General features: G+C 51.7%; 1 protein-coding gene across 5 annotated transcripts; it reads left to right on the top strand.

The window, feature by feature from the left end:
• The first annotated feature begins 4,268 nt into the window (after positions 1-4,268).
• PHF19 (PHD finger protein 19) lies at positions 4,269-26,126 on the top strand. Of its 5 annotated transcripts, XM_039474750.2 has the most exons (15): positions 4,269-4,424; positions 6,747-6,947; positions 7,717-7,798; positions 11,062-11,157; positions 11,633-11,733; positions 12,246-12,394; positions 14,683-14,778; positions 15,838-15,906; positions 16,104-16,224; positions 17,799-17,866; positions 19,183-19,344; positions 19,918-20,005; positions 20,754-20,839; positions 21,746-21,841; positions 23,616-26,126. In XM_039474750.2, the coding sequence occupies exons 2-15, from the start codon at positions 6,762-6,764 to the stop codon at positions 23,956-23,958; spliced, it is 1,743 nt and encodes a 580-aa protein (XP_039330684.1). In that variant the 5' UTR covers positions 4,269-4,424; positions 6,747-6,761; the 3' UTR covers positions 23,959-26,126. The 5 variants fall into 5 exon arrangements, with proteins under 5 accessions (XP_039330684.1, XP_039330686.1, XP_074251349.1 ...); XM_039474752.2 differs by lacking the exon at positions 11,633-11,733 and having other exon boundaries at positions 4,327-4,424; XM_074395248.1 differs by lacking the exons at positions 4,269-4,424; positions 23,616-26,126 and adding an exon at positions 22,888-23,599.
• The last annotated feature ends 1,681 nt before the right edge of the window (positions 26,127-27,807 follow it).

Raw genomic sequence — 27,807 nt, 5'->3', positions numbered from 1 at the left:
TGTGCCACTGCATTCCAGCCTAGGTGACAGAGACTCCATCTCTAAATAAATAAATGAATAAATAGGGTAATCAGGTCCATGCATGAGGGGACACTGTACTATAATCACCCTGCACACCTAGTAAGCAATGCTGTCATCAAAACCTCTGCTGCAATCTCCTCATAGCCTCCCTGTCCCTCCCATCTTTAAAATCACCAAATACTTCAAACAAGGAAAAGGTTTAGACTTGAGAAGAAGGATCAGAGAACAACTGTAGATCAACCATCCAACTCTGTTACATCTTGACACTTGGTCATATTTGCCTCAGATTTTAATTTTTTTCTAAGAAAGATAACATATGAATAGAATTAAATCCCCTGTATCTGTCCTTCTGATCTCATTCCTGTCCCTCCCTTCCCAAAGTTTACTCTATTCTAAATATGGGGTCTTTCATTTCCCATGCATGTTTCAATACTTTTACCAACTGACTGGAGCCCCAAAATATCTACATAGCATATTTTGTATTTATTTTTGTGGGTTTTTTGTGGGGAGGTGGGGGAACAGTCTCTCTCTGTCACCCAGGCTGGAGTGTGGTGGCACAATTATGGCTTGCCGCAGCCTTGAATTCCTGGGTTCAATCTTCCCACCTCAGCCTCCTAAGTAGCTGGGACTGCAGGTACATGCCATCATGCCCAGCTAATTGTTGTATTTTTAGTAGAGATAAGGTTTTGTCATGTAGCCCAGGCTGGTCTTGAACTCCCGAGCTCAAGCAATCTTCCCACTATAGCCTCCCAAAGTGCTGGGATACGGGCTTGAGCCATGGGGCCCAGCTGACTGTGATAAGAAACATTTTGTATCACTCGTGTCACACTGTACCAATATTACATCTTGATGTTAGTTTTTTTCCTACAGTGTATCTATGTTGAGGCTACAGACTTGGTTTATTTTTCTCCCAGTACATTATTCCATTGCATGACTATATCACAATTAATCTATCTGGACTGCTGTTTTTGTGTTTGTTTTTGAGACAGAATCTCGCTCTGTCTCCCAGGCTGCAGTGCAGTGGCATGATCTCGCCCACTGCAACCTCCGCCTCCCGGGTTCAAGCAATTCTCCTGTTTCAGCCTCTCAAGTAGCTGGAACTACAGGTACGTGACACCGTGCCCGGCTAATTTTTGTATTTTCAGTAGAGACAGGGTTTCACCATGTTGGTCAGGCTGGTCTCAAACTCCGGACCTCAAGTGATCCACCAGCCTTGGCCTCCCAAAATGCTGAGATTACAGGCGTGAGCCACAGTGCCTGGCCTATTTGGGCTGGTATTCATAGATAATTCATCAATTTCTAAATTTTCACAACTATATGTTGAATGACTGGAGCAGAGTTATTGGATTGTAGCTGTGAGTATCTTCCACTTTCTTACATGTTGCCAAACTGTTCTCGAAAATTGTTTTCCAGTTCACATCTCCATCGGTGGCATTTGAGGGTTCCAACAGTGCAACTTCCTCGCCCCCTACTCCCCTATATTGACAGACTTGACTCCGTGCCCATCTGGTGGATGTGTAATGGTGTATCACACTCTCTTTATTTGCATCTCTCACGTGCCCAATGAGGTTGAACATCTTTTCACATTTTAGGCTATTTTAGCCATTTAGGTTTCCTCTTTTGTGAATTGCCTGTTGATATCCTTAATCCATATTTTAAAAATTGGATTGTTGGTCAGCCCATTAAACTCCCTCCACCTGGCACACCCACCGCCCTATTTCCGCAACCTAACTGAATGCCACATTTTCCATGAAACGTGTTCTCTTTCCTCAATTCAAAGTTAGAGCTGTCTCTAAACAACCGGTGTTCACACTGTACTTTTCTTGTGGCATTTAAAATTTCCTGTTTTGTAGTGTTTTAACTTCTTATTTTGCATCCCAACTTTTTAGTTTACAAAAGCACCTGCTCCTTCATTATCTTATTTGAACATTTATGCAACAGCCCAATGAGATGGGTAGTATTATTGCCCCCTTTTAAACAGACAAAGAAACATGGTGTAGGAGGGTCTAGCTAACCCAAGACTCCACCCTGGCTCAGAGGCAGAACTGGACTGGAAGCCAGGACACTCCAATTCCAAGTCCAGCTCACAGCACAACCCCTCTTATTTATCTACAAGTCAACACTGCCTCCTCCACGAGATTGCCAGTCCCTTGTCTCCCATCCACCTGCAAGTCATACATCCCCCAACTCTAGTCCCACACAGTGGGGCAATCAGGATTCTGAATACAGAATTTCCTAACAAAGTATTAATACAATGATCACTTATTGCATACCCACTGGGTACCAGGAGCTTTGCATACATTAACTCTATCCTTCCCAAGAACTCTATTTAGGTGAGGACAAGGAAGCTTAAGAGTTGAAGTCTTGGGAGCAAGAATAGTTAAAAAAAAAAAAAAAAAAAAAGAATTGAAGTGACACACTCAGGATCCCATGGCCAGTAATGGCTGTGGCTGGCCTGTAGCCTCAGAGGTGAGCTCTTCCCTCTGTCAGCTCTGTCCACCAGCATCCTGAAGGCAGATCCAGCCAGCTGAGAAGCTATCGAGAGTGTTCTGCTCACATCATCAGCCCTGCCCACATTGGACACACATTCTCTTGGCAGAACATAGATAAGTGGCAAGATCCTAGGGCCCCTTTGGGACTTGAAAATGTGCTCCCCAGGATTGGGAGATTTTGTGCCATGGGGCTGCTCTCAGGCTTCCCTTCCAGGTTCAGGCAGAGGCGAGGCAGGTGGTCAGCCCTGCTAGGTTTTGCTGTGGTGTCATGATCCAGAATGGGGCAGTGAGGCAGGTGAGAGCAGGAGGATCAAGGGGCAGAAGGAAGTGAGGAAGGAGGTGAGAGGACTCCTGGATCTCTGCTGAGAAGGTGAGGTGGAGACTGCACAGATCATGCTCGAAGGCCAGGAGGCAGAGGGCCCAGAGAGAGCAACTGACCATGAATAGGGAAGGCTCTGAAGGAAGGTGCTGTCCACTGGCCACACCCATGAAAGCACATATCCCCGTCTGGTGGGGATGTCTGCAGAGTGGGATGGTAGCCACAGAGGTGGGTGCTGTGGACTAAGGGCAAGGATGCAGGTGAGGGTTATTGGTAAGTGTTCTTACCCACTTCCCCCAAGAATGAGTCTGGGTGGGGCCATGTCTGTCTTTTCCCCCCAGGGCAGGGACCACACGATTGGAGCTCTGCCTACTGCCTCCATCTGCCATTCCTATGACTCTGCATGTTGTCTTTCATTGTGTGCCCTTTATTCACATGAAGTGTTGTGCATGCGGTATATATTTGCGATTATATCATCTGTTTCTGTGCACTCTGTCTCTATGCAATTTGTTGTCTGGGACTATTTCAGCCATGTAGGTTTCCTCTTTTGTGAATTACCTGTTGATATCCTTAACCCATATTTTAAAAATTGGATTGTTAGCTCACTAAATTCCCTCCACCTGGCACAGCCACCAACCTATCTCCACAACCTATCTGAATGCCACCTTTTCCAGGAAACTTGTTTCTCTTGCATGTCTGTGTTGTTACTGTGTTGTGGCTTTACATATGTCCGTCTACCTTAAATGCATGTTCTGTTGTGTGTCTCTGTTGTGCAGTGTATCTCCCCTTGTGTATCTATGCCTATGGCCGGTATGTACAGTACTTCTCTTTGCGGTGTGTGTCCTGTACATGCTATGTTGTGTTCTGACCTGTGTCTGCCCGCTGTGCAGTGTTGTGTATCTACATTACGCTCGTGCTGTGTCTCCGTGCCGAACGCCTGTGCTGTGAGTGCGAGGTGTTGTGTGCTTCTGTTCTGTGGCTCGTTTGGCCGTCCTGGGTCTCTGTCTGAGTGTGTCTGCGCCAAGTGTCCGCGCCGCCCTGCTGGGTGTCTGTGCCAGGGTCCGCCGGTGCCTGCGCGCAGAGCTGTTTCCTCAACAAGTGTGCGAGCGGCAGTGTGCGCCATGCGCGCTGCCTGGCGTCTCAGCGTGCGCCGCGGTGTGGCCGCGCCTCGGTTGGGGGCCCGTGTCCGGGCAGTGCGCGCGGTGGCTGCGGAGGATGCGCGCCCGCGGGGCGGGCGGGGCCGGGCGGGGGCTGGCGGCGCTGCGGGGCCCGGCGGCCGCGGGCTCCAATGGCGAGGCCGGCGCGGCCCCCGCTAATTACATAAGCGGGACGTCAATAATTCGCGGGAAAACGCGAAAAAGATGGCGCCCCGCGCCCGGGGGGCCCCTTCCTGAGCGCCCCGGCCCCTCCCTCCGCCGCCTCCCCCTCCTCCCTGCGGCGCCCCCGCCCCGCCCCGCCCCCGCCGAGACCCCGACCCCGGCCCCACGGGCGGACACTCGGCCGGGCAGCCGCGGGCCGAGCGCAGCCGCCTCCGCCGCCGATGCGCCTGGTGGCCAGACTCCAAGTGGGACCGGCGGACACGCAGCCTCGCGGTGAGTTCTGCGCTGCAGGGCGAACTCCCCGCCACGCTCTCCACTCCCAGCCCTCATCCCTCTCTTTTCGAAATCTCCCTGAACTTTGGCGGCCCGAACGCCTCCCGGGGGTGAGACTCCTGCGGAGCCGGGCGCTCAGTGGTGGGGACGGGGGTGCAGGGTACCTGCGGGGCAGAGGGGCCCCGGGGGGGCGTGGGTGACAGATCGTTCTTCCTCGCCCCCGATCTTTAATTTTCCTGTCGGGGTGGGGGAAGGACAGACGGGCGTTTGGCATTTCGCTCACGTCCGAAGTCAGGCTGCGGCAGGGGTTGGGATGTGGAAGGCTTGGAGTCCGAGCGACTGAGGAGAGGAGCGCTGAACGCGAAGGGGGTGCTTCTGCAAGCTTTTTTCCCCCCTCCTGAACACCCTTTTTAAAAAGCCAACGGCCGCCCTGGGAGAGGCCCCGGCGCATGAATCATTCTCGCTTCCTGCCCCCGCCCGGCCCCGCGCTCCCGGTGCCGCGGATTTGAACTGGACGCAGACGGGAACCCGCAAACAGGCATTTCTTTGCAAATGGGTTTGAATCAGCCAATCACAGCCCGCAGGGGCCCGCTCCGGGAGGACGGAGGCGGGGGCTGGGGGGGCGCCACCCGGGGGCCCCCGCCCGGCCAGGGTGGAGGGGGTGCGGCGACTCGGCTGGCTCCCAGAGGCTCAGCGGGGGAGGAAGTGTCAGTTTGTGAACCTGCAGCGGCCCCGGCCTGGCCCCAGGCAGGACGGGCGGGGACCTCGCAGCGCCCGGGGAGCCAGGTGGCAGGGAAAGGACAGGGGTTCAGACCGTATCCCCTGTCCAGGAGCCTGTGTGCCCTGCGCTGGAGAAAAAGGAGATAGAAGTGGGGGCGGAGAGGGTCGTGGTGACGCCACCATCTGGGGAACTGAGACCCCTGCAGTGCCCGGTTCGCCCCAGGGCCCCGAACGTAAACTCGTACTTAGCTTCACACGCTCCCTGGCACAATGCCTTGGGCATCATCCCACCCAGTCTTACAGGAGTACACACAACGCACCACACAAAGACAGGCACTGGACTCTCTCCCTGTGGACAGTCATAATACCAGGTGCCCAGAGCCATGGCCACAGGGAGGAGATCCGAGTAGGCGCACGGGGAAAGAGCCAGTCTGTGACTGGCTGTAGTGGAGAGTGTGTGGAGGGGCATGGAGCCAGGTGAGCCCAGCAGGGAAGGAGAGGGCGTTAGGGACGGCTTTGAGCACCAGGGAGGGCAGTGGAGAGCCCCAGAAGGTTTCTGGAAGGAAATTGGTGGCCCTGCGGAAGAGTCTGGTGGAAAGGCAGGAATGCAGGAGAGGCCTGTTTAGCACTGGGTGCTGGTAGTACCTGTTCCCCAACCCAGGTGCCTAGTGGAGGTGAGCACAAGGCCCAGGAAACTGTTATTGAGTGAATGAATGAATGAATGAATTACCCAAGCAAAAGATGAGGCCTGAACTCAGACCAGCATGGGAGGATGGAAGCTAGAGGCCGGAAAGCCAGAAGTCATGGCACTTAAAATGGGCAGACTATGGCAGCTCATTGCTTGGAGGAGTGCCACTAGCAGGGAGAGAGGAATCCACGGGCAAACTGCATGCTGCTGAAAAGGATGGTGAGAGACAGGTGTGGAGAGGTTGGCATGGGGATGACTTCACTGCTTGGAGCAAATGTGTATCTAGGTGAAAGCATAAGTGGGTTTAAATGTCCCAGAATTGGTTTCCATTAAATCATCTCATAATTGAGAACAGAAGGGGGATTACAAAAGACAGATGACCCATCTACACTAGTTACAAGCCACCCAGGAGTTTTCCTTTCTAGGTGAGTTTTCTCTGGACAGATCTCAGGGAAGGGATGGTTGCAGGGGTTGGGGTTAAAAAAAAAAAAAAAGAAGAAAGAAAAGAAACCCAGCTGCTCCCCTGGAGAAGACTCTCCATCCAGAGTACATGGAGTGTGTTTGCCTAAGGAATAAAATATCAGCCTACTGAGACAGGGAGTATGGTTCAAGCCTGCTGGGTAGGGGGCTTTGTTCTGTGTGGGTTGAGAGATCTATTCACTTTAAAAGACAGTGTGGTATGGGCCATGGCTCTGCCTTTGGCCCATCAGCCTCTTCTCCTTGCCACACCTCAGTTTCCCTGTCTGTAAGATGTGAATAATATCTTCCTCATAGGATGACCATGAGGAACCATGAGATAATAAACAAACCTGGCTTATAGCACAGGATACAGAAATGCTGATTTCCTTCCTTCCCCTGATGGGCTTTCTGAAGCAGGGAAGCAAGAAATGAAAACCCTGTTCTTTCTCTCCCAGTGTCAGGGGAAGCTGATGGAGAATCGAGCTCTGGATCCAGGGACTCGGGACTCCTATGGTGCCACCAGCCACCTCCCCAACAAGGGGGCCCTGGCGAAGGTCAAGAACAACTTTAAAGACCTGATGTCCAAGCTGACAGAGGGCCAGTATGTGCTGTGCCGGTGGACAGATGGCCTGTACTACCTCGGGAAGATCAAGAGGGTAAACCCATCCTCTCTGGTCCCTGTTCTCAGGCTCAGCATCTCTCTGCTCGTGTTCCAGCCTGGCTCTCAGACTAGCGGGGAGGCAGGGGGATTGTTACGGAATTCCCTTCTTGTCCCTCATGCCCAAAGCTCGTGGTGGGAGGGGCCAGAGCCTGGTCTTGCAGGCACCATCCTTAGGGTCGACATCATCCAACCAGTTCTTTAGAAAAGTACTTGGAGGCCAGGCACAGTGGCTCACGCCTGTAATCCCAGCACTCTGGGAGGCTGAGGCGGGCAGATCATGAGGTCGAGAGATGGAGACCATCCTGGCCAACATGGGGAAATCCCGTCTCTACTAAAAATACAAAAATTAGCTGGGCTTAGAGGCACACGGAGGCTGAGGCAGGAGAATCGCTTGAACCTGGGAGGTGGGGGTTGGAGTGAGCCAAGATCACGCCACTGCACTCCAGCCTGGCAACAGAGCAAGACTCCATCTCAAAAAAAAAAAAAAAAGAAAAGTGCTCTGAGAGCCTACAAAACCAAAAAGTCAGGTTCGATAGGATCACAGAGGAGCTTCTGACTTGTGCTTCGGTCCTCAGCGTTCTGACCAAGTTGTCACCCTTCCGGTAGCTGGCTAGGAGCACACCATGTACAGAAACTGCTATCTCCTTCCCCTTACAGCCCTGCTTCCTGGAGCATAAGGAGACAAAAATGGGGAAGGAAGACTATATTCCAGGTTGGCTTTTCCCCAGCCCTTTCTAACTTGCTTCTTCCTATCTGTGCCCCAGGTCAGCAGCTCTAAGCAAAGCTGCCTCGTGACTTTCGAAGATAATTCCAAATACTGGGTCCTATGGAAGGACATACAGCACGGTGAGTTTTCCTAAAATTTCGGGTAGCCCCCAACCTCCCCAGCGCTTCTCTCCTCTGCTGCCTTCATTTCTTCCTTCTCTCCTTCCATCTCTTACTCCCCCGGCATCTGCCCTTGTCCATCAACCCCAAGCCCACCTGAGGTGATGATCAAATCTGGTTGTATATTGACTTGGCAAGGTACTTAGGACATGAGTTGTCCCCTTAAGAGTTCATACCCCAGGAAGGAGGCTGGGCAGGTGGGGAAGGTAGCTCAGGGAGGTCCTTGGAGGGCCAGGACTGGGCCTCAGGCCTGTGTTTTCTTCCTAGCTGCAGGACATCTCCAGCTGCTCAAAGCTCTGGGTCCCAGAATTGCTTTCTATTTAAATGTCCCAGAATTGGTTTCCGTTTAAATGTCCCAGAATTGGTTCCATTTAAATGTCCCAGAATTGGTTCCATTTAAATGTCCCAGAATTGGTTCCATTTAAATGTCCCAGAATTGGTTCCATTTAAATGTCCCAGTCTAGGCTAGAAAAGGGGATGTGCCCAGATAATCAGAATTGTCAGCTCTACATGCAAGCACAGTATCCCTGATTTAACATGTGAATAAAACTAGTGGAAGCAGCCGTCTCCGTGGGGCAAGGAGTTCGTAGCGAATGGGAGAAAAAACACTAAAGCAGAGATGAGCCAGGCGAAATGAAGACGGACATGCCTGGATGGAGCTAGAGCAGCTTTCGGGGCTGAAAGGAAGCTGGGTTGGGTACCATCCCTGCCCTTAGAAAGCTGACATCTCTCCCTTACAGAGATGGCAAATCAGGGCCGTGTTTGCCACCATTCTCCCTTCCCATGCACACAACAGACATCAGTAGTCATTGACAACACATGTACTTTCAATGTGGAGCCCCAAGCAGCTACTGCCTGTCAATCAGAATTGGCATGAGAGGAGAAACCTATTTGCCATTTACTCTAACAGGAGAAGAGACACGGCCCCTAGCGGGGGAAGAAGCAGGTTTTAGGGTCAGATAGACCTTGAACCAAGTTCCAACTTTGCCACTTACTAGCTGCATTTGCCAGAGCAAGTAGTATGACCTCTCTGAGTCTTAATTTCTTCAGGTGAAAGAAGGTGATAGTGAAAGTACTGGCTTCATAGAGTGGTTGGGAGGCTTAGGTAAGCTAATCCTTGTAAAATGCTTAGCTCAGTGCTATTGGTTAGAGAGAGGCTGTTAATCAAGAATTTGTTACCAGCCAGGTGTGGTGGCTTATGCCTGTAATCCCAGCACTTTGGGAGGCTGAGGTGGGTGTATCACCTGAGGTCAGGAGTTCAAGACCAGCCTGGCCAACATGGTTAAACCCCGTCTCTAATAAATACAGCTACCCAGGAGGCTGAGGCAGGAGAATTTCTTGAACCCAGGAGGTGAAGGTTGTAGTGAGCTGAGATTGCACCACTGCATTCCAGCCTGGGCAACAGAGCGAGACTCCGTCTCAGATAATGATAATAATAATAATTTGTTACCATAAGAGATGATTCCAAGAAGGCTGCCAAGTAGGGCCGCACAACCCAGCCGCTTAGTAAAGCTTTCAAATTGCCCCTTTCTCCAAGAGGCTGTGGCCAGTGGAGACCGATTTTTCTCCAAGTCCTGAAATGTATAAAGATCCAAAGCAATGAGGCCCTTCTCTCCTGGTTTACCTCCTTATTGAAAGCACAAGGAGCCAGATGGAGAAGCCCATGCACCTTAGCTAACCTGTGTAGGCCCAGCACATACCAGGCTCCTTGGAGGTACCACAGCGATCAGCTGAAGAATAGCTTGACTCCTAGCCAGAACTGCCCCTTCTGAGCACCCCCTGGCATCTCCCAAAGTGAGAGCATAAGGCTGAGCACCATTGTAGTTATTGATCCATTGCCTCATTAAGCCAGTGGGGACTTACTGAGACACACTGTGGGCACCACCTTCCTGGGAGCAAGTTCAAGAATAAGAGGCAAGGTTCCTGCCTGGCCATATATTCAACAAACTTGTCTTTGAACACCTGTTACATGCCACACTGTATGAGGCCCTGGGGATACGGAGATGAAGAGATATCATTTCTGCCCTTACAAAACATTTATTGAGCTAGGGAAATAAGGCAGAAACACACATCAAAATGTGTTTAATGTATTCATACAAACCTTTCACACATAAAAATATATTCTGCAACCAAAATAAAATGCAAAGAAAAAAGAGATGGAGAGGGGGCCTATAGATTAAAAGCAATTTTAAAAACTTCAGCCAGTCACCATGTATGGACTTACTTGGGGATCTTGATTCAAAAGAACAGACTTAAAATTGTTATGGCATTTGTATTTAAGAGACAGTTGGAAATGTGAACATTAACTGAATTTGTTAATGATATTAAGCAATTATGTTAACTTTTAGGTGCAATAAAAGTGTTGTAATTATGTTTTTTAAAAGGAGTCTTGATCTTTCAGAAATACATATGGAAATATTTATGAGAAAACGACTGGGTATCTGGGACTCAATTTAAAATAATTACAGGAAAGAGATGTAGGTGGGAATATAGTAGAAACGAGATTGGCCATGAGTTAATAAGTGATGAGAAGATGGAGTTTCATTATAACATTCTAGACCAGGCATGGTGGCTCATGCCTGTAATCCCAGCACTTTGAGAGGCCGAGGCAGGTAGATCACTTGAGGTCAGGAGTTCGAGACCAGCCTGGCCAACGTGGCGAACCCTGTCTCAACTAAAAATACAAAAATTAGCCGGGCGTGGTGGCACGTCCCTGCAATCCCAGTTACTCAGGAGGTTGAGGCAGGAGAATTGCTTGAACCCAGGAGGTGGAGGTTGCAGTGAGCCAAGATCACACCACTGCACTCCAGCCTGGGAGACACAGTGAGACTCCATTTCAAAAACAGTAAAGAATTCTATTATCCCATAATAAAGTTTTTAAAAATTACTTAACCATTTAACAAAACAAGTTAAATCAACCTGGAGAGGCAACATGATGTCAAAAGAACAAAGGGTTTGATGTCAAACAGCCATGGGTTTGAATATCCCCGCTCTCCTACTTACTAGCTAAGCAAGGGACTTAACCTCTCCGAGCCTCAATTTCCCCATCTTTAGAATGGGGTAATGATGATAGGCATCTCAGAGTGGTTCGGGAGATTCAGTGAGGTGCCGTGCGGGGCCCAGTGCTAGGCTTAGCAGACAGTAGAGGCTGGGCATCTGGACTGTGAGTGTAAAACTTCTCATTCCTGTGAGCTGGATCTGACCCTCCAGGGCCTCTCTTTCAGCTGGCGTTCCAGGAGAGGAGCCCAAGTGCAACATCTGTCTGGGGAAGACATCAGGGCCGCTGAATGAGATCCTCATCTGCGGGAAGTGTGGCCTGGGTGAGTGGAGCAAGCAGGGCCCTGAGAAGGCCGCAACCTGTGGGTCCTCACGCACTGGCCCCTGATGGGCACTGCTCCAGCCTGTTGGGGCCTCAACTGGCTTCCTGTTTCTCTTGGCACTCCAGGGTGAAAGGGGGCCAGTTGCTGTGAGAGAGGGCTTGGGAGGGGACCCTGGGGAAAGCTGGGAGAGTATGCTGGGGTCCTGCTAGATGGAGAGGATGGGTGGGAAAGATGGGGCTCAGGCACTGAAGCCAGACCTTTGTGTGCCACCCTCCACTGGCCAATGCTGTCAGTTAGTCCCCAGCCTGGACACTGACTTGGCCACCCTGGTTGGCAACAGCAGCCAGGCTCCTGGCAGCTGGCAGGCAGAGCTCCTAGGATTTCCCTCAGCCCTCCCAGCCCTGCCTCCTTTGGGCCAACTGGCCTTGGGCCACAGTTTCCTCGTGGGCGCTCACCGCCCCCTCCTTTGCTGTAGGTTACCACCAGCAGTGCCACATCCCCATAGCGGGCAGTGCCGACCAGCCCCTGCTCACACCTTGGTTCTGCCGACGCTGCATCTTCGCACTGGCTGTGCGGGTGAGCCTTTCATCCTCCCCAGTCCCTGCCTCTCCTGCCCCCTCCAGTGGGGCAGCCCAGAGACTTGCCATCATAGAGCCTGAGCTCCAAGCAGAAGGGCCACACCTGGGCTTTAGAGACATGTGGCACCTCTGCCACTGTCCTTGGCCAGGATTCATAGACTCCCTGAGCCTAGTTTCCTCAGCTGTAAAGTGGAGATGGGTTTGGTGTTGGGAATAGCAGGACCAATAAGTGATGCTTTACTATTAAAAGAGAAAATCCATGTAAATACATGTTGGTAATTGCTGCCTTTATTGCGCTTATTACTCGTAATACTGTTATCAACGGGGTTCCTTCTGGGATAGAGGGGATGGGTTTGGAATTGATGAGAAAAAGCTCTTTGCTTTTCTGACAATGTTTGAATATCTGCGGGTCCCCCAAGCCCTGGCAGCACTTCCCTCGACAGATAGCTGTGTGCTGACTCGCGAGGTCCACTCGGACCTAGTTGACTGGGGCCCTCGTCTCCCCCCCAGAAAGGCGGCGCGCTGAAGAAGGGCGCCATCGCCAGAACGCTGCAGGCCGTGAAGATGGTGCTGTCCTACCAGCCAGAGGAGCTCGAGTGGGACTCGCCCCACCGCACCAATCAGCAGCAATGCTACTGCTACTGCGGCGGGCCCGGAGAGTAAGGCAGGGGGTCGGGGCCCCCCGGGGAGGCAGGGCAGATCTCCGAGAATCGGCGGCTGGGCCATCCTGTAGAGAGCGAGCCTGGAGCGTCAGCGGAGGCTGGGACCTTGAGGGCGGACCCAGCGTGCGGCGGTGTAGGGGCGGGACCCTAAGGGGCGGGCCTGGAGTGTCAGCCGCAGGGGTGGGGCCTCGGGAGGCGGGTCTGGGGTGACAGCCGCTGCGGAGGCGGGGCCTCGAGCAGGCCCGGAAAGTTGGACCTGGGGGCGGGGCCTCGAGGGGCGGGCCCGGAAAGTAGAACCTGGGGGCGGGGCCCCGGGGGGCGGGACCTCGGGAGGTGAACTCGGCAGGTTAGACCTGGGGGCGGAGCCTCGAGGGGCGGGCCCGGAAGGTTAGACCTCGGGGCCCGGTCGGTTAGACCGCGGGAGCTGGGCCCCAGGGAGGCGGGGCAGGTTGAGAAGCACCCTGTGGAGGGACGGGGTGGGGAGGAGAGAATAATAAGGCCTCGGGAATAGCACTTGAGGAGGCGAGGGCTCAAGGGGCGGTCCCCGAAGGGAAGGCCGAGGGGGCGGGACCTCAATGGGAGAACCTAGGGCCGTGCTCCGCGGCGTCTAGCACTATGGAGCAGGGCTAGAGGGCAGAGGTGTTTCCTTGGAGCTCTGTAGGAAACGAAGTATTGAAGAGTGGTTAAGAGCCTGGGGCGGACACAGTGCGGATTCTTCCAGGACGTCCACGTCCTGGCTCTGCTCCTTACCACCTGTGCAGCCCCTCAGTCAGCCTCAGCTCTCTTAATAGTTTCCCCATCGTGTGGTGATTATGAGCAGAGCGTGAATTACGTAATTCACGTAGAGGTTCACATCGTGCCTGGCACTTGGTAAACACCTTTTGAAAATGTGAGCTGTTATTGGTGGTGGTGGTGGTACTATTGCATGAAAGTCAAGATAACCTTCTCACCATCAGAGTCAGTGGAACCCGCTGCTGGTAAGATACTAAGATCCTTTTCCTGCCAGGCACGGTGGCACACGCCTGTAGTCCCAGCTTCTCAGGAGGCTGAGGTGGGAGCCTGGGAGATGGAGGCTACAGTGAGCCGTGATCATGCCACTGTACTTCAGCCTGGGTGACAGGGCAAGACGACCCTGTCTCCAAAAAAAAAAAAGAAAAAGAAAGAAAAGAAAGATCCTTTTCTCTGGAGATGTGCAATCAGGCAGGGTAGGGGGTGGGGGGGCGGGGGGGCGAGGCATGCTATGTTGGGGCCACTGTGAAGGGAATTCTTATATGCGGCAAGAGTCTTTGATTCTTCCTTGCCGACCTGGACCTCTGTGTAGCCGTCGCAGCTGAGCCTTCCTTGGGCTGAGTGCACCTGGCATCATGGAAAAAAAAAACCACAGATGTAAGAGGTAGGGTCTCTACCCTCAGTAAATTCACCCGTCAAGACCTCCTGAAGTCCTGAATCTCAGCCCCAAGCTCCAGCTGGGTAATTTGGGCAGTGGTTGAACTACTTCATCTCTCAAATGGGCTTAACTTCAGGCCCATCAGCTTCCCTAAGTGTTGTCAGATGGAGAAATGCTTACAGGAAACCTTTCCTGCATTAACGAAGTGCTTCTCAATGCATATGGGCAGAGTTGCACAGGATGCTTGTTAAAAAATGCATCCCAGAGGCTTCCCTAAAGATTGAATAGGTCTGTGGTGGATCAAGGAATCTGCATTTTAACCTGGACCTCACCTGACAAGGTGTCAAGAAAGTATTGAGCATTTCGCTCTTCATATTCCATGAATACTTGTTGGATGACCATCATAGGGCAGATACAGTTGCAGGACAGAAAAGCCAGATGTAGTCTTGCCCCCATGCAACTTACAGAAACCATTAGTCTCCCATGAAGTCTCCAAGGCAAACATTTCCCTGTCAGCCGTGTGTGTGAAGCAGCAAGTCCAGAAATGGTGGCCCCATTGTGGCGTGGCAAGGAGAGCACAGCTTTTGAAGTTAGGGAGACTAGAATTTGAATCACCATCCTCCACTTGCCTTCTGAGTGAGCTTGAGCAATCCATTTCACCCGTGACTCATCTGTAATATGGGTACAGTGGGCCATCTTTTACCAGGTGGTGAGGTCAAATAAGATAGTATATGTCCAACTCCCAGGTCCTCCCCTGGCACAGCCTAAGTGCTCCGTAACTATAAATTCTCTTCCCTTTCTGCCAGTGGAAGGCAAATTTAAGTTGGGAAAGGTTGCTGGGGCCCATACCTGGCTGGGAGTGTGGTCCTGACTAATCTTAACTCCTCTGTCTCTCCAGATGGTACCTGCGGATGCTGCAATGTTACCGATGCAGACAGTGGTTCCACGAGGCCTGCACCCAGTGCCTCAATGAGCCCATGATGTTTGGAGACCGGTAGGTGCTAATTTGGTCCAACTGGGCCTTGGGCGTGGTGGGGAGGGGCCAGGGATGGCAGCAACAACTCCTGCAGGTTGACTGCCAGATAAAAGGGGGGGCTGTGACAATGTATGCCTACCTGTTTACTGGAGGCAGCTCAGGGTAGGGGATCCCCCAGCTATGCAGGGCCAGGAGGCAATAAAGAAGTGCGCTGGCTGGTCGCAGCGGCTCAAGCCTGTAATCCCAGCACTTTGGGAGGCTGAAACAGGCAGATCACGAGGTTAAGAGATCAAGACCATCCTGGCTAACATGGTGAAACCCCGTCTCTACTAAAAACAAAAAAATTAGCTGGGTGTGGTGGTGTGCACCTGTAATCCCAGCTACTCCAGAGGCTGAGGCAGGAGAATTGCTCGAACCCAGGAGGTGGAGGTTGCAGGGAGCCGAGATCATGCCACTGCGCTCCAGCCTGGTGGCAGAGCAAGACTCTGTCTCAGAAAAAAAAAAAAAAAGAAAGAAAAGAAGTAAGTTGGGCCACATCCCTAGTTGCCGTTGATTTGTGGAATACCTTAAAAAAATGCCTGCCTTCCCTGTTCCCCAGTCACTTAAGTATCTGGGGAAGAAGGGATAACAGTCTTTGCACCAGCCCTGCCCAGGGTTGTTGTGGGAGCCACTGGGGAAATGGACAACTTACTGTGGCTTCTGGCCAATGGAGTTAAGCTAAAGGAGCCATTATGGATGTCAAACCAGATGTTATGCATCTTTTGGTTGGTGTCTCATGTCATTTGTGAAGGTGTGTGTGTGTCTGTCTCAGAGGGGAAGAAGATGACCATAGGAGCCCAACCTAGCTCAGCTCACTCTCTGTGAACTCAGTTATGCTTCGGGGCAAGATTTGGGAAGGAGATTCAGGGTAGGAGTTAGAAGGATTATGAGTGGTCCCTGTCCGCCCCTGTCCTTGCCCCCGAGTGGCCAGCAGCAAAGATTATGGGAAGGCAGGTAGGGAGTGAGGGGATCAGGGAGCTGGACAGGGAGGTGTCAGAGCCCCTCCCACCATAGGCCCCCCTCTCTACCCACCCACAGGTTTTACCTGTTCTTCTGCTCCGTGTGTAACCAGGGCCCAGAGTACATCGAGAGGCTGCCCCTGCGATGGTGAGAGGATGGGGCTTGGTCCAGACCCACTACTGCTCCTCCCAGCTTCTCCCCTCCCTCTTCCCTCCTGGAACAATTCCATTTCCAGCTGTTGGGTCCCAGCCCTGCCCCTGTCTCAGCCTGGACCCAGAAGGCTGTGACTTTGGCTGAGCAGGCTGCCACCTTACCTGGCCCCACCTCCTTGCCCCCTTGCCCAGGGTGGACGTGGTTCACCTGGCCCTCTATAATCTGGGGGTACAGAGCAAGAAGAAGTACTTTGACTTTGAGGAGATTCTGGCCTTTGTCAACCACCACTGGGAGCTCCTGCAGCTTGGAAAGGTATGCGGGGTTGTCAGATGTCAGTGGCAGGAGGCAGAGAGGTTTGCCCAGGGCCACACAGTGCAGTACTAGGATGGAGGTCTGTGAGCTCTCACCCTTGAGTTGCTGCATCCCTGAGTCCAGGCCTCTAAGCCTGTGTCCTTTAAGGGCCGTCCTAACCCCAGTTTTTGGCAGTGTGCAGGTTTGGGCCTCTCCAGCTCAGTGGAGGGGAGCTGAGGCCCTAGATCAAGTCTGGCTGGAACACAGCTCTCTGCTGAGTGTTTGACCCACTCCAGATTTCCTGGCTGGGGTGCAACGTGGAGTGGGTCTACCTGATGTTGATCCTATGCTGAATAGTGGGTCATCAGGGGCCTGGGAGCCTCAGATCCATGGAATGAAGTAACAGAGACTTTCAGGATATCAGAGCTGGAGAGTGACTTGCCTGTGGTCAGCAGAGCTTTGGGGCTGAGCCAGAGCTGGAGCCAGGGCCTCCCTAATCACTCCCATGAGTGCTGTGCCTTTTTTCCCTAAAGACATCCTTAGAATCCTCTCCATCACATTCAGAGTGAGCCATCTTCTCTACGGACTGCCCCACATCCTTCTTTGATGAAAGGAATTATTTTAAAAATAACCTTTATGCTTTGCAAAATACATCTTCATTTACAGTATTTGATACTTTTTTTAAATAGATATTATAAAACCTTAAAAGATATGTAGAGTTGGTATTTTTAAATAACTTTTCTTCTGATTCTTTTTTTTAATTGTACATATTCCTGGTGGAAAATCTTTAAAGTACCAAAATGTATAAGGAAGTATACTTTTAAAAAGACCCATATCACACCACCCAGAAATCACTAGAACTAATGCATAGGTGCATTTCCTTTCAGATTCTCTTCTATGAATATTTTTTCTTTTTAATGGTTTAAATGATACAGTATATACAATTTTAAATAATCTTTTTTTAGTATACATTATAGTTTTCCATATCATTAGAATCTTCATAAACTTTTTTTTTTTTTTTTCCGAGATGGAGTTTCGCTCTTTCGCCCAGGCTGGAGTGCAGTGGCGCCATTTTGGCCCACTGCAACCCCCGTCCCCTGGGTTCGTGATTCTCCTGCCTCAGCCTCCCGGGTAGCTGGGATTATAGGCGCCCACCACCATGCCCGGCTAATTTAATGGCTGCATTGGCTTCTGCCATAGTTTACTTGTTTCTTTCCTGTTGGGCAGTTTCTTTCCCACTTGTCCACCATTAGAAACAATGCCACCGTTTTGTATGTAAAGTTTTGTTCATATTTCATGTTACATCTGCAGATATATAGATTCCTTGCTAGATTCCATTGAGTAGCATTACTGGGTCAAGGGTATGGACTTTTTAAAGCTCTCCATATAGTTAAGTCAGGAAGTATTCTCTCCATTTACAGATGGGAATGAGCTTGGAGAGGTGAAAGGGCATATCTGAGATCCTGGAGTGAGTCAGTGGTCCTCACCTGGAGGACTCAGAAGCATCAGGAGATGGAGGGGAGGGAGTAGGGGCTGGGGCCTCCCCATGCACCACGTACCTGGGTCTGATGTCCTGCCGGCCTGCTCTCCCACAGCTCACCAGCACCCCTGTGACAGATCGAGGACCGCATCTCCTCAACGCTCTGAACAGTTACAAAAGCCGGTGCGTGCAGGGAGGGGAGGGTATGTGGTGGGGCCCTCTACAGGTGAGATTTCTTCTTACCGCATAGTCTTTGCTCAGGCTGTGCTCCCTGCCTGTATCCTCCTCCCCTTCTCTCTGAATCATTCCTATTCTCCAAGATCCAGGGGACACCCCACCTTCTTTTCACAGCCATTCTGACCTCCCCAACAGCCTGCCACATTTTGGTACTGGGCTCAGCTCTGTAGTGGGGGCCTGCACCCCTGCTCTCTGAGGGCCCCTCCTGCTCTAAATATCTAGGGCTTGTGGGCCAGGCACTGAGGGATGAGTGCATCGTCCTGAGTGGGCTACAGCCTCCTGACCCATCCCTCAGCCCCTGTCTTCCCATCCAGGGTTCTCAGCATACACAGCTGGCCATGTCCCTCACCACACCACAGAGGCGTGCCCAGGCTCCTGAGCCTGGCACTCAAGGCCTTTGAAGATCAGGCCGTGCCCGCATCCTCTGCCCCTGTCCCTTTGCTTTCTGTCTTCTGGGTGCCAGCCATCCTGAGCCCTTGGTTTCCCACCTGGCACTTTTGTTTATGCTCTGCCCTTTGTCTAGGATGTGCTTCAGTCTTTGGCACTCATTTGTTCCATCAACAAGTATTCATTGAGTTGCTGCTCTACATTGGGCCTGTCTGGGTGCTGAGGTCATGGTGGGGAATAAAACAAGGTCCTCATCCCTGAAACTCTTCCAGACACCTCTAGGCAGAATTACCCACTCTCTCTTCAACATTCTCATGGTTTAGGGCCCAGACAAAGCCCTGCTCTTTGGTATAAGAGGCCCCCTGCCCTCCCAAGGGACAGATCCCAGACCCCCAACTCCTTTTACTTCCGTTGGGAGAGCAAGGGGCCTCTTGTACTAAAGAGGGGAGGGTTGTGTCTGAGTCACTTCTGCAGCTTCAGGGCAACTCAGCCAGCCTTGCTTTCAGTCTTCTGGGGAAACCAGAGAACAGAATGAAGTATGTTCGCATCTTGACCATAGGAGTTCCATTGTGAGCTGGAGGAGGCCTTGCAGGAGATGGCCTTGGGGCTGGTTGAGGCAAATAAAAGGGACAAGAGCAGCAAGAACCACACTCTTGCAGGAGGAGGCACAGGGAGGAGGCACCAGCCAAGTTCTCAGCTGCTACCCAGAACCCCACATCCCATGGGCTTTGAGGAAATCAGCACCTCCAGAGGCCATCCAGATTTTAGCTCTGGGTCCAGCGAGGCAGAGAAGCTTGTGTCATGCTTGACCCCACTCTCCAGGAGGATGGACTGGCAGACTCCAGAGCTTCCTCCTCCCTCTGCCCACCCTCCAGGTTCCTCTGCGGCAAGGAGATCAAGAAGAAGAAGTGCATCTTCCGCCTGCGCATCCGCGTCCCACCCAACCCACCAGGGAAACTGCTGCCTGACAAGGGACTGCTGCCAAATGAGAACAGCGCCTCCTCTGAGCTGCGTAAGAGAGGAAAGAGCAAGCCTGGGTCAGTGCTCGGGGACCCAGGGGCCAGGGCTGCAGCCAAACCTGGTTTCTCTGCTTCCAAGCAAGCAAGGAGGACCTGCACCCAGCAAGTCCCAGCTGTAGGACCCTGAGAGGGCTAGGTAGTGGCTGAGCAGGATCCCAGATCCCCAACGGCTTTCACCACCACACCCGCCTCATTGCCTCACAGGGAGGAAAAGCCAGATCCGGGGACCCAGCCTGGCTGGATTAGGACTTGGGCAAGGAGGTGAAGGGGAAAGCAGAGTGTTTGAGGGGTCCCTCACTTTCCTGGCTCAGCTGAGCCCCCTTATCCTGGCACTGGGGGGCAGGGCATCTGGATACATGTGCCTGGGGAGGCACCTTTTCTTTTTCTACCCACTATACCCACTCCACACCCTCCCACCCCTGCTGCCCCAGGACCCTCCCTCCTCCCCAGGCCTCCCTGTGAAGGTGCAGCTGTGTTCAGAGCCTGTCTCCCCAGCTGCTGTGACCCCCGCCCCTGCGGCACCTCCCTCTGGGCCACCCTAGGGCCCTCAGGCTCTGACGGGGCCACCCTCTCCCTTTTCTGTCTCCACAGTTTGTTGCCTCACGAATTCCAGCAGCAGAAAAGGCGAGTTTATAGAAGAAAAAGATCAAAGTTTTTGCTGGAAGATGCTATTCCCAGTGTTAGTTCCTTGTTTTCTTACTCTCCATTTTCACACACAGGGTCAGCACATATTAGGGCTTCCTGTGCCGAAAACTAAGTCCCCCAGGTCCAGAGGACTCTAATGACCCTAAAAGGAGAAGCCAGTTCCTATTACAGCTAAGTCAGGCACTCCAAAACCACTGTGTCATCTCCCCCTAAGTTCTCCCAAGAACCCAAAGTTGGGGGGTAAGGGCAGGTAATAGCCTTGTCCCCACTGTCCAGGTAGGGACATTGAGGGAAGGGTGGGGCAGTGACTTTCCCCAAGGCCACACATCAAAGTGGCAGAGCCCAGCCTGGAACCAGGATTCCAAAGCACTTTCTTTCCTCCTTCAGTAACCCTGCCTCCTCCCTGAAGCCGTCCCTGTGGGCAGTACTATTAATAATGCCTCATCTCCCAGCACTTTGCGCTTTATAAGCGTTATTTAATTGTACTGCGCTTCCTGATGTCTCTAAGAGTGAAGCAGGGCAAAATCGGGAAATTGTCCCCATTTTACAGTTGAAGTAACTGAGGTCCAGAGAGGTGAAGGTCGTATAATCAGCTAGAGACAAAGGCAGGGCTAGAACTGGGGTAGCTTGGCTCCCTGGTCAGGACTTGGAATAAAGGTGATGATCTTACCCTAGGGAGGGCCCAGCCCTCAGCAGCCCTGGCTGGACAGGAGGCAGCCTGTGTGGGAGGCGGATTTCATACTCGTTGTCTGACCCTTCCTCTCTCCTTCCTGTGTCCACAGAGTGACTTCACCTCAGCCTGGAGCACCAACCACCACCTGGCTAGCATATTTGACTTCACGCTGGATGAAATTCAAAGTTTAAAAAGGTACCAGTGTGGGACCTACTGGAGAGGTCTGCTCTGGAGACTGGGAGGGAACCAAACAGAAAGCCAAGCCCCCAGTTAAAAGGATCCCTGCTGCACGGGTCTGCCTGAAGGGGCTTTCTGCAGCAGAGCTTTCAGCATAACATCCCTGTTTCCAGAGCACCACAGCCCTCCCCACTTCTCCAGCCCTCCCCTCCTGCTTCTCCCCACCTTGAACCATGGTATCCACACTCACCATGCTGTTTGATGCCTGCTCATTGTGGCTCATGTTGTTCCCTCTGCCTGAAATACCCTTTGCCCTGCCCTAGCCCATCTGAAAACTCAGGGCCCTGCTTCTTCCAGGAAGGTTTCACTCACCCTCCCCAGGCTGCGCTGGATGCCCACCTTTGCAGTTCCATAGTGTCCCTATGTTTAAGTACTCCCAAGGGAGGAACTGTATCTTCCATCATTTTAGTTCCCAAATTATTAAAGGTCTTTTAGTATTTTTCGGAGGACATGGAGGAGGGCTTTAGAGTCAGACCTTAGCTCCAGACCCTGCTTATCTTCCTCAGCTATTTTCCTCAAACAAGATAATGCAAATGAAAGCACTTTTGACCTGTCAGGTGTTGCACAGGTGCCTCGGATCATGCTCATGGAGTTACTGGCGCCAGTGCTTACCTCACTGCCAGGGGAGGGTGCTCTGGGGAGCTTTTCTTGACTTCTTGGACTTTTTGAAAGGTGGATGGGTAGCAAACAGACAGGTGTGGTGGTGGGAAGCTCGGCTGTGGGAAGATGGGCACCCACTGGGATGGAGGATGCATGGTAGGGGCACAGAGATGGCTGCAGAGGTCCCAAGGGATCCTGAGGGCCAGGTTGGCAGGATCTTGCTGGGCCGGGCCACCGGCAGGCTCACCGTCTTGCCCCTCTCAGTGCCAGCTCAAGCCAGACCTTCTTCTCAGATGTCGACTCCACCGACGCTGCCAGCACCTCTGGCTCTGCCTCCACCAGCCTCTCCTATGACTCCAGGTGAGCTTCCTGGAGGTCTGACCTTCACATTTTGCAAGGACCATCATTCCTCCCAGGCCCCCACCACCTCCCGCTTCTGTCATGTGTGGCTCATTCTATGTGTCCCAGTCTCCGGTGGGGGGACCTGGCCTTCTGCAATTGTGAGTCTGGCTCTCAGACCCTCTGGTTCTGAGTCGCGGGGCTTTAAATGGGACTCAAGTATAGGCATTCAGGCTCCTGTGGTTCCCTCCCTTTGGAATGCTTCACCTGCTGCAGAAGGTTGTACAACACCGCTCACTGGGCAATTCCAGTTCTTGGGTTGTTGGACCAGAGGTTCTTTCACTTTTGGCCTCTGCATGCCATGAGTTTGCATGTCTCTGCCTCTTGAACTGCAGGGTTCCCCGACTTTGATTCTTGGCTGTCTGAATAATCTGGTGTCTTGTCTTCTGTGGTCTCTGAGTGAAACAGCCATTTATTTAGAAGCCTGTCAGAAAGGAAGATGGAAGATGGCATCCTGTAGGATGGAAGATTTAGGAATGGGAACAGAAATCCCTGGTGGCCTATCTTCAGTACTGCTGGTCTGTCAACAGCTAGTCTCAGCAGTACGGGGAGTGGTAGAGCAAAGGGATTTCCTCTGCACTCAGGCTGCACTGTATTTTGAGATACTTGACACCCTTGCAAAAGCAGAATTAAAAGTATAATGCCTGGCCGGGCACAGTGTCACACCTGTCATCCCAGCAGTTTGGAAGGTTGAGGTGGGCGGATCATCTGAGGTCAGTAGTTGGAGACCAGTCTGGCCAGCATGGCAAAACCCCATCTCTACTAAAAATACAAAAAAATTAGCCAGACATGGTGGCACATACCTGTAATCCCAGCTACTCGGGAGGCTGAGGCAAGAGAAACACTTGAACTGGGGAGGTAGAGGTTGCAGTGAGCTGAGATTGCATTACTGCACTCCAGCCCAGGTGATGGAGTGGGACTCCATCGCAAAAAAATAGTAATAATTAAAAAAAAAAGTATAATGCCTGTAGAGGTCTTAGAGTCTGTGTCTCTTGACATCTGTTTAGGTGTCCTCTGCTGTTGCCTCTGTATTTTTGTTTCTTCCCGTGTGTTGGTTGGTTGGAGACAGTCTCGCTCTGCTGCCCAGACTACAGTGCAGTGGCATGATCTCAGCTCACTGCAGCCTCCGCCTGCCAGGCTCAAGTGAGTCTCATGCCTCAGCCTCCCGAGTAGCTGGAACTACAGGCATGCACCACCACACAGCCAATTTCTTCCTGTTTCTTTGGCTTTCACCAGCACTTTGGGTCTTGGTTTCTGTCTCTAAGCATCTGAATGTGTGCCTCGTTGTGTGTGTCTGTGTGTCCATTTCTCTAACACTTCTGCATCTGGGCTCTGGGGTACAGGGTCCTTCAGTTCCTAAACTTCAACCGTATGTGACCTATCTAGCTCCATGAGTCTGGTGAGGGGCAGGGCAGGATAAGCAGGGCCTCTGCACTGCATGACCTCAGGAGGCTCAGTGAACGGTGCTCTCACGCTTGTGCAGTGCTGGGATTCTGGCTGTAAGAGCATGTGTTTAGGAGTTGGACATTCCTAGGTTTGAATCCTGGCTCTGCCACTCCCTAGCTGGTTTTCTCCTCTGGATCCTCAGTTTCCCTCCTCACAGGACTCTCCTGAGGATCCAGTGAGATAATCTGTGCCTAAGACCTAGCACAGCACCTGGTACTAGGGATGGGCTCAGGGAAAGGAATTTCTCTCTCCCACTCCTGATCATCTTCCTCTCCCGCTCCTGATACAGATGGACAGTGGGCAGCAGAAAGAGAAAGCTGGCAGCCAAGGCATACATGCCTCTGCGGGCAAAGCGGTGGGCAGCTGAGTTGGATGGACGCTGCCCCTCGGACAGCAGTGCAGAGGGGGCTTCGGTTCCCGAGCGGCCAGACGAAGGCATTGACAGCCACACATTTGAGAGCATCAGTGAAGATGACTCATCCTTGTCCCACCTCAAGTCATCTATCACCAACTACTTTGGTGCGGCTGGGCGGTTGGCCTGTGGGGAGAAGTACCAGGTGTTGGCTCGGAGGGTCACACCTGAGGGCAAGGTTCAGTACCTGGTGGAATGGGAAGGGACCACCCCTTACTGAATAGCCCTCAGGGGGTGCCAGGGGACCTGAAAACCAAAGGAGGGGCAGCAGAAGCCATAGGCTCCCCAGCTTTCTCCAGGCTAGGGTGGGAGGAAGCAGGACAGAGCTGCAAGTGCCTGGCAGAAGGTCCTGCCCGCCTGCCTGCCCAGCCAAGGCCTGCATCTCTCTGCTGTACCAGCTCTGCTCCAGGGCCTCCTCAGGCTCACCACCCCGTGCCTGTGTCTCTACACGCTCCACACCCCCTCAGACTCTGTTTGTCTCTTCCTCCAACCTTGTGTCCCCTGCTCTGGGACCCTTCCTCCTGAGGCCCAGGTCTTTGTCCCAGTTGTGTGCCTTGACCTCTCTTGCCCCTTTTGGGTGTGTTTGCACATCTTGTGTGTGTACAGCTGGCCCTCCACTGGATACCCTTCACACCTGACTCATGGGGCAACCAGTCCTCCAGGGACTACATAACAGGTGCCTTTGCGAGAGCATAGGAGACAGATAAGAGGATGCTGCTCAGTGCTTTTCTCTTCCACTTTCCTGCTACTCCCCACTGCCCTTGGAGAGAGGTGATGGGGTGGGAGAAAGCCCCTTTGAAAGCCTGCGAGGATCTGAAGAGTAAAGGGCTGTGTCTGCCTCAGAAGGCACTAGCACCAGGGCCCAGGTATTAAGGCTGAGAGTGAAGGCTGCCAGTGTCAGCTTTGGAGGTTCCAGAAGTCGTCTGTTCCTTGCCCCCTCTCCCCTGAGTTGCCACAGAGCTGGACCAGGCCTTGTTGGAATGGAGGCATCCTTCAAAACCTGGGGGACCAGGGTGGAGGGTGGTAATGGTGGGAGGGAAACCATGTCGTGCTAAACCCAACTGTTTCTGGTGCCTCCCACCCCCACACCCAGCAGCTAATACACACCCACTCCCACCCACGTGTGTTGTACTTTCTGCCCTAGGCACACACAGCCACACCACCACATGCCCCAGTGTACACACAGCCACACAGTCCCTCTGGGCCTGCTGGCTCCACCCTTGGCTTTTCCATGGCCCTCTATATGGAATGTGAAAGCTCAGCTCCTGCTCCTTTTAGCCCGTCAACCAGCTTTGGTCCCATAGGGAAGCATAGGGGAATCACCTTCTTTCATATCCCTTGCCCTTCCCTGAAATGGACAATCACTTTTTGGGATAGGTTGCGATTTTTAAAGGGCCTGCGTCATTCCAGTTCCCTCAAAGAGAAGCCCTTGCCAGTGGGGGTTTGAAAGAGAATTTTTGGAACCAGCATTCAAATTCTGCCTCATCTGGAGGGAAACCAAAATTGGGAGGGGGAAGAGGACCCCTCATGTTTTGCTGCTTCCAGAGATATTAGAAACTGACTCACTTGATTGGAAAATTGACAAAAGTGCCTTGAGGTGGAGGGTGGGCACCAGATGGGGACCAGCCTTGCCAACTGCTGTTGTGGCCTCCAGCTTGGCTGGTTTTGCGGGCCACCAGCAGGAAGGTGAAGGTGATAGTACAGCAAGAGGCACTGGCAGGGCAGCAGGCCTGCAGGAGCTGTTCTCCATTACTAGGCCTGCCCCCTCTACCTGTGAGCATTCAGAGGGTCCCTGAGATGGTTTAGATGCCCCCCATCTTAGACCTCAGCTCCCACAGTGCCTTTTAAGAGGGACCTCACCTCCTACACAGCCCACCCACTTTACTCTGCTTCCCTGGCACAGCCCAGGCATAGATGAGCTGGCATTGGACCCAGTTCTTCCCCCTTCTCAGCCCCACAGCTGCTGCCACAGGGGCCAACTGGGGCCAGGTGGAAGGGGAGCTAAGAAGCCAGCCCCTAGCCCAGTGGTGCTGCGGGACCTGGGAGCCAATCTGTAGCTTCCTGCCTGGCTTCAGAGAGCCTAGCAACCTCCTAGGCCTGCTTTGCAGATTTCTGAGACAGCCTGGGATTAGAATCCTGTTACAGTACATCTGGACCTTCCCTACCTGGGCTCCAGAGAGGCTCTAGGCTTGAAGAGGGAAAAGCAGGGAGCGGGTGTCTTCACCACCTGAGAGGACAGCACAAGTCCTAATGAGGTAACCCTGACTCCCCACCCCAGCATTTCATTCATACCAGATAATAGCTGCATTACTGCCAACTGACTTTATAACCCTCTGCACCTTCATGGTTTTTAATTGCTGCTTTTAATAACATTTGTTAAAGTTATAATTAGTGTTGTCTGATTTATGATTTAAAAGCTCCCTTTGAACAATCACCTGCCTTCCCTGTAGTGAATTAGCTACTGGGTGGCAGAAGGAGTTGGCTCTGTCTTTTGCTGTTGGTTTACTGGAGGTTAAGGAGTAATGGCAGGACCCTGTCCTCTGGCCACCCTGCCACTCCTAGCACTGCCAGCAATTTTCTCACCCTTACTGCCAGAGAGAATATGGAATCTTTTGTGAGTACCCAACCTATGGGGGCAAAAAACATTAGTTGAGGGCCACTGACAGGTAAAAGATGAGAAATGAACTTAGAAATTTACCCTATTATAATACTTAGGTCCGGGTATAACAAAACTATCAGTACATCGTCACACAACTCCAGAAATATGAAATGAGTTCTAACCTGTGCCACTTTAGTCAGATTCCTTTCCTTCAGTTTTTTTCACCCTTCAAATGCCATTAATAATCCCAGCACACCTGCTCCCCAGGTGTTGGGAGAGACTTTGCTGTGTGTGTCACTGATTATTACTTTAAAATAAACCTCTAAATTAAGGGTGGTTTGGAGAAAAAAAAAAAAAAACAGGAGATGTGAAGGGATAGGAAAAAGGTCATCTAATACGGAGGTAAAGGCCATGGATTCCATTGAATTCTACAGTTGCAGGGGTAAAATGTAGCCTGTAATCCTGAGTGAAGGGCTTAGTGGTATTAATAATATCTTCCCTTAAACATCTTCATTCACTGTGGCTCCTACTTCTTTCTGCCACTCCTTTAGCTTCAACCTTTTATCTGTCCTCAGAATAAAACTCCAGTGGGAGTTGGCGGGGGGGTGTGGTGGCTATTCTCTGGGCTGAAATGAATGGAATGAAAAGTGTATGACATCAGGTGTCAAAAGACCTGGGTTCTAATGCAAGGTCTACAGTAAGCAGCTATATGGACCCTCCTAAGATCAGTGGGCCTCCCAGGCTAGAGAGTGCCTGCTTCTCTGTAGTCTAGTGTTTCCAAATTCACAACATTTATCTTTGGAATTTAGGGACAAGGAAGTAGAATTCTCAGAAATCCCCCAGAAATTGTAAGTTATTCTTAAAATACTTCATTCTTTATACTCTTCCTCATTATTATAGGTATCTAGAAAAACTTTATTTTCTAAGTAGACATATTAAGCTTATTAGTACTTACAAAGAACTGTGGTTTATAGAGAATATTTAAAAGGAAGATGCCAGGGAACGTATATTGGATAGCATTCAAATAAATATAACATTTGAATATCCTAGAGCAAGGTAAACAGTATGGAGAATCAATCGTGTCCAGACCGTTAACTTATTTTGCTTCCAAAGTTTATTTCTTGGAACACCATTCATAAGATTTGTATCAAGTATGCTAGGTTGTTTATCAAATCATTTTATTTGCTCATTCACAAGAACTCACCATTCGCAGCCAATAGGGCCAGACATACACACTTAGTGACATCACAGCAACCAAAAGTAAGGCTAATTAGATGGCGATCATTTCTCTCAGCTATGCTCCTGTCTCTGTTATTGTAGCCTTCAACTCAGTATGTTATATTTGATGAAGCTGGATTCTTTCAAACCAGTAATGTCTCTATAATGGTGTTAGTTTTCACAGAATAATTATAATACTTCTCATTTCCTCAACTGATTTTTCTAGGGATTATGGATTCAAAAAACATACAT

Source organism: Saimiri boliviensis, chromosome 2 (assembly GCF_048565385.1).
Source record: "Saimiri boliviensis isolate mSaiBol1 chromosome 2, mSaiBol1.pri, whole genome shotgun sequence".
Taxonomy (NCBI): domain Eukaryota; kingdom Metazoa; phylum Chordata; class Mammalia; order Primates; family Cebidae; genus Saimiri; species Saimiri boliviensis.
Note: the sequence above shows the minus strand (reverse complement) of the source record. Positions and strands in the feature narration are given on the sequence as shown.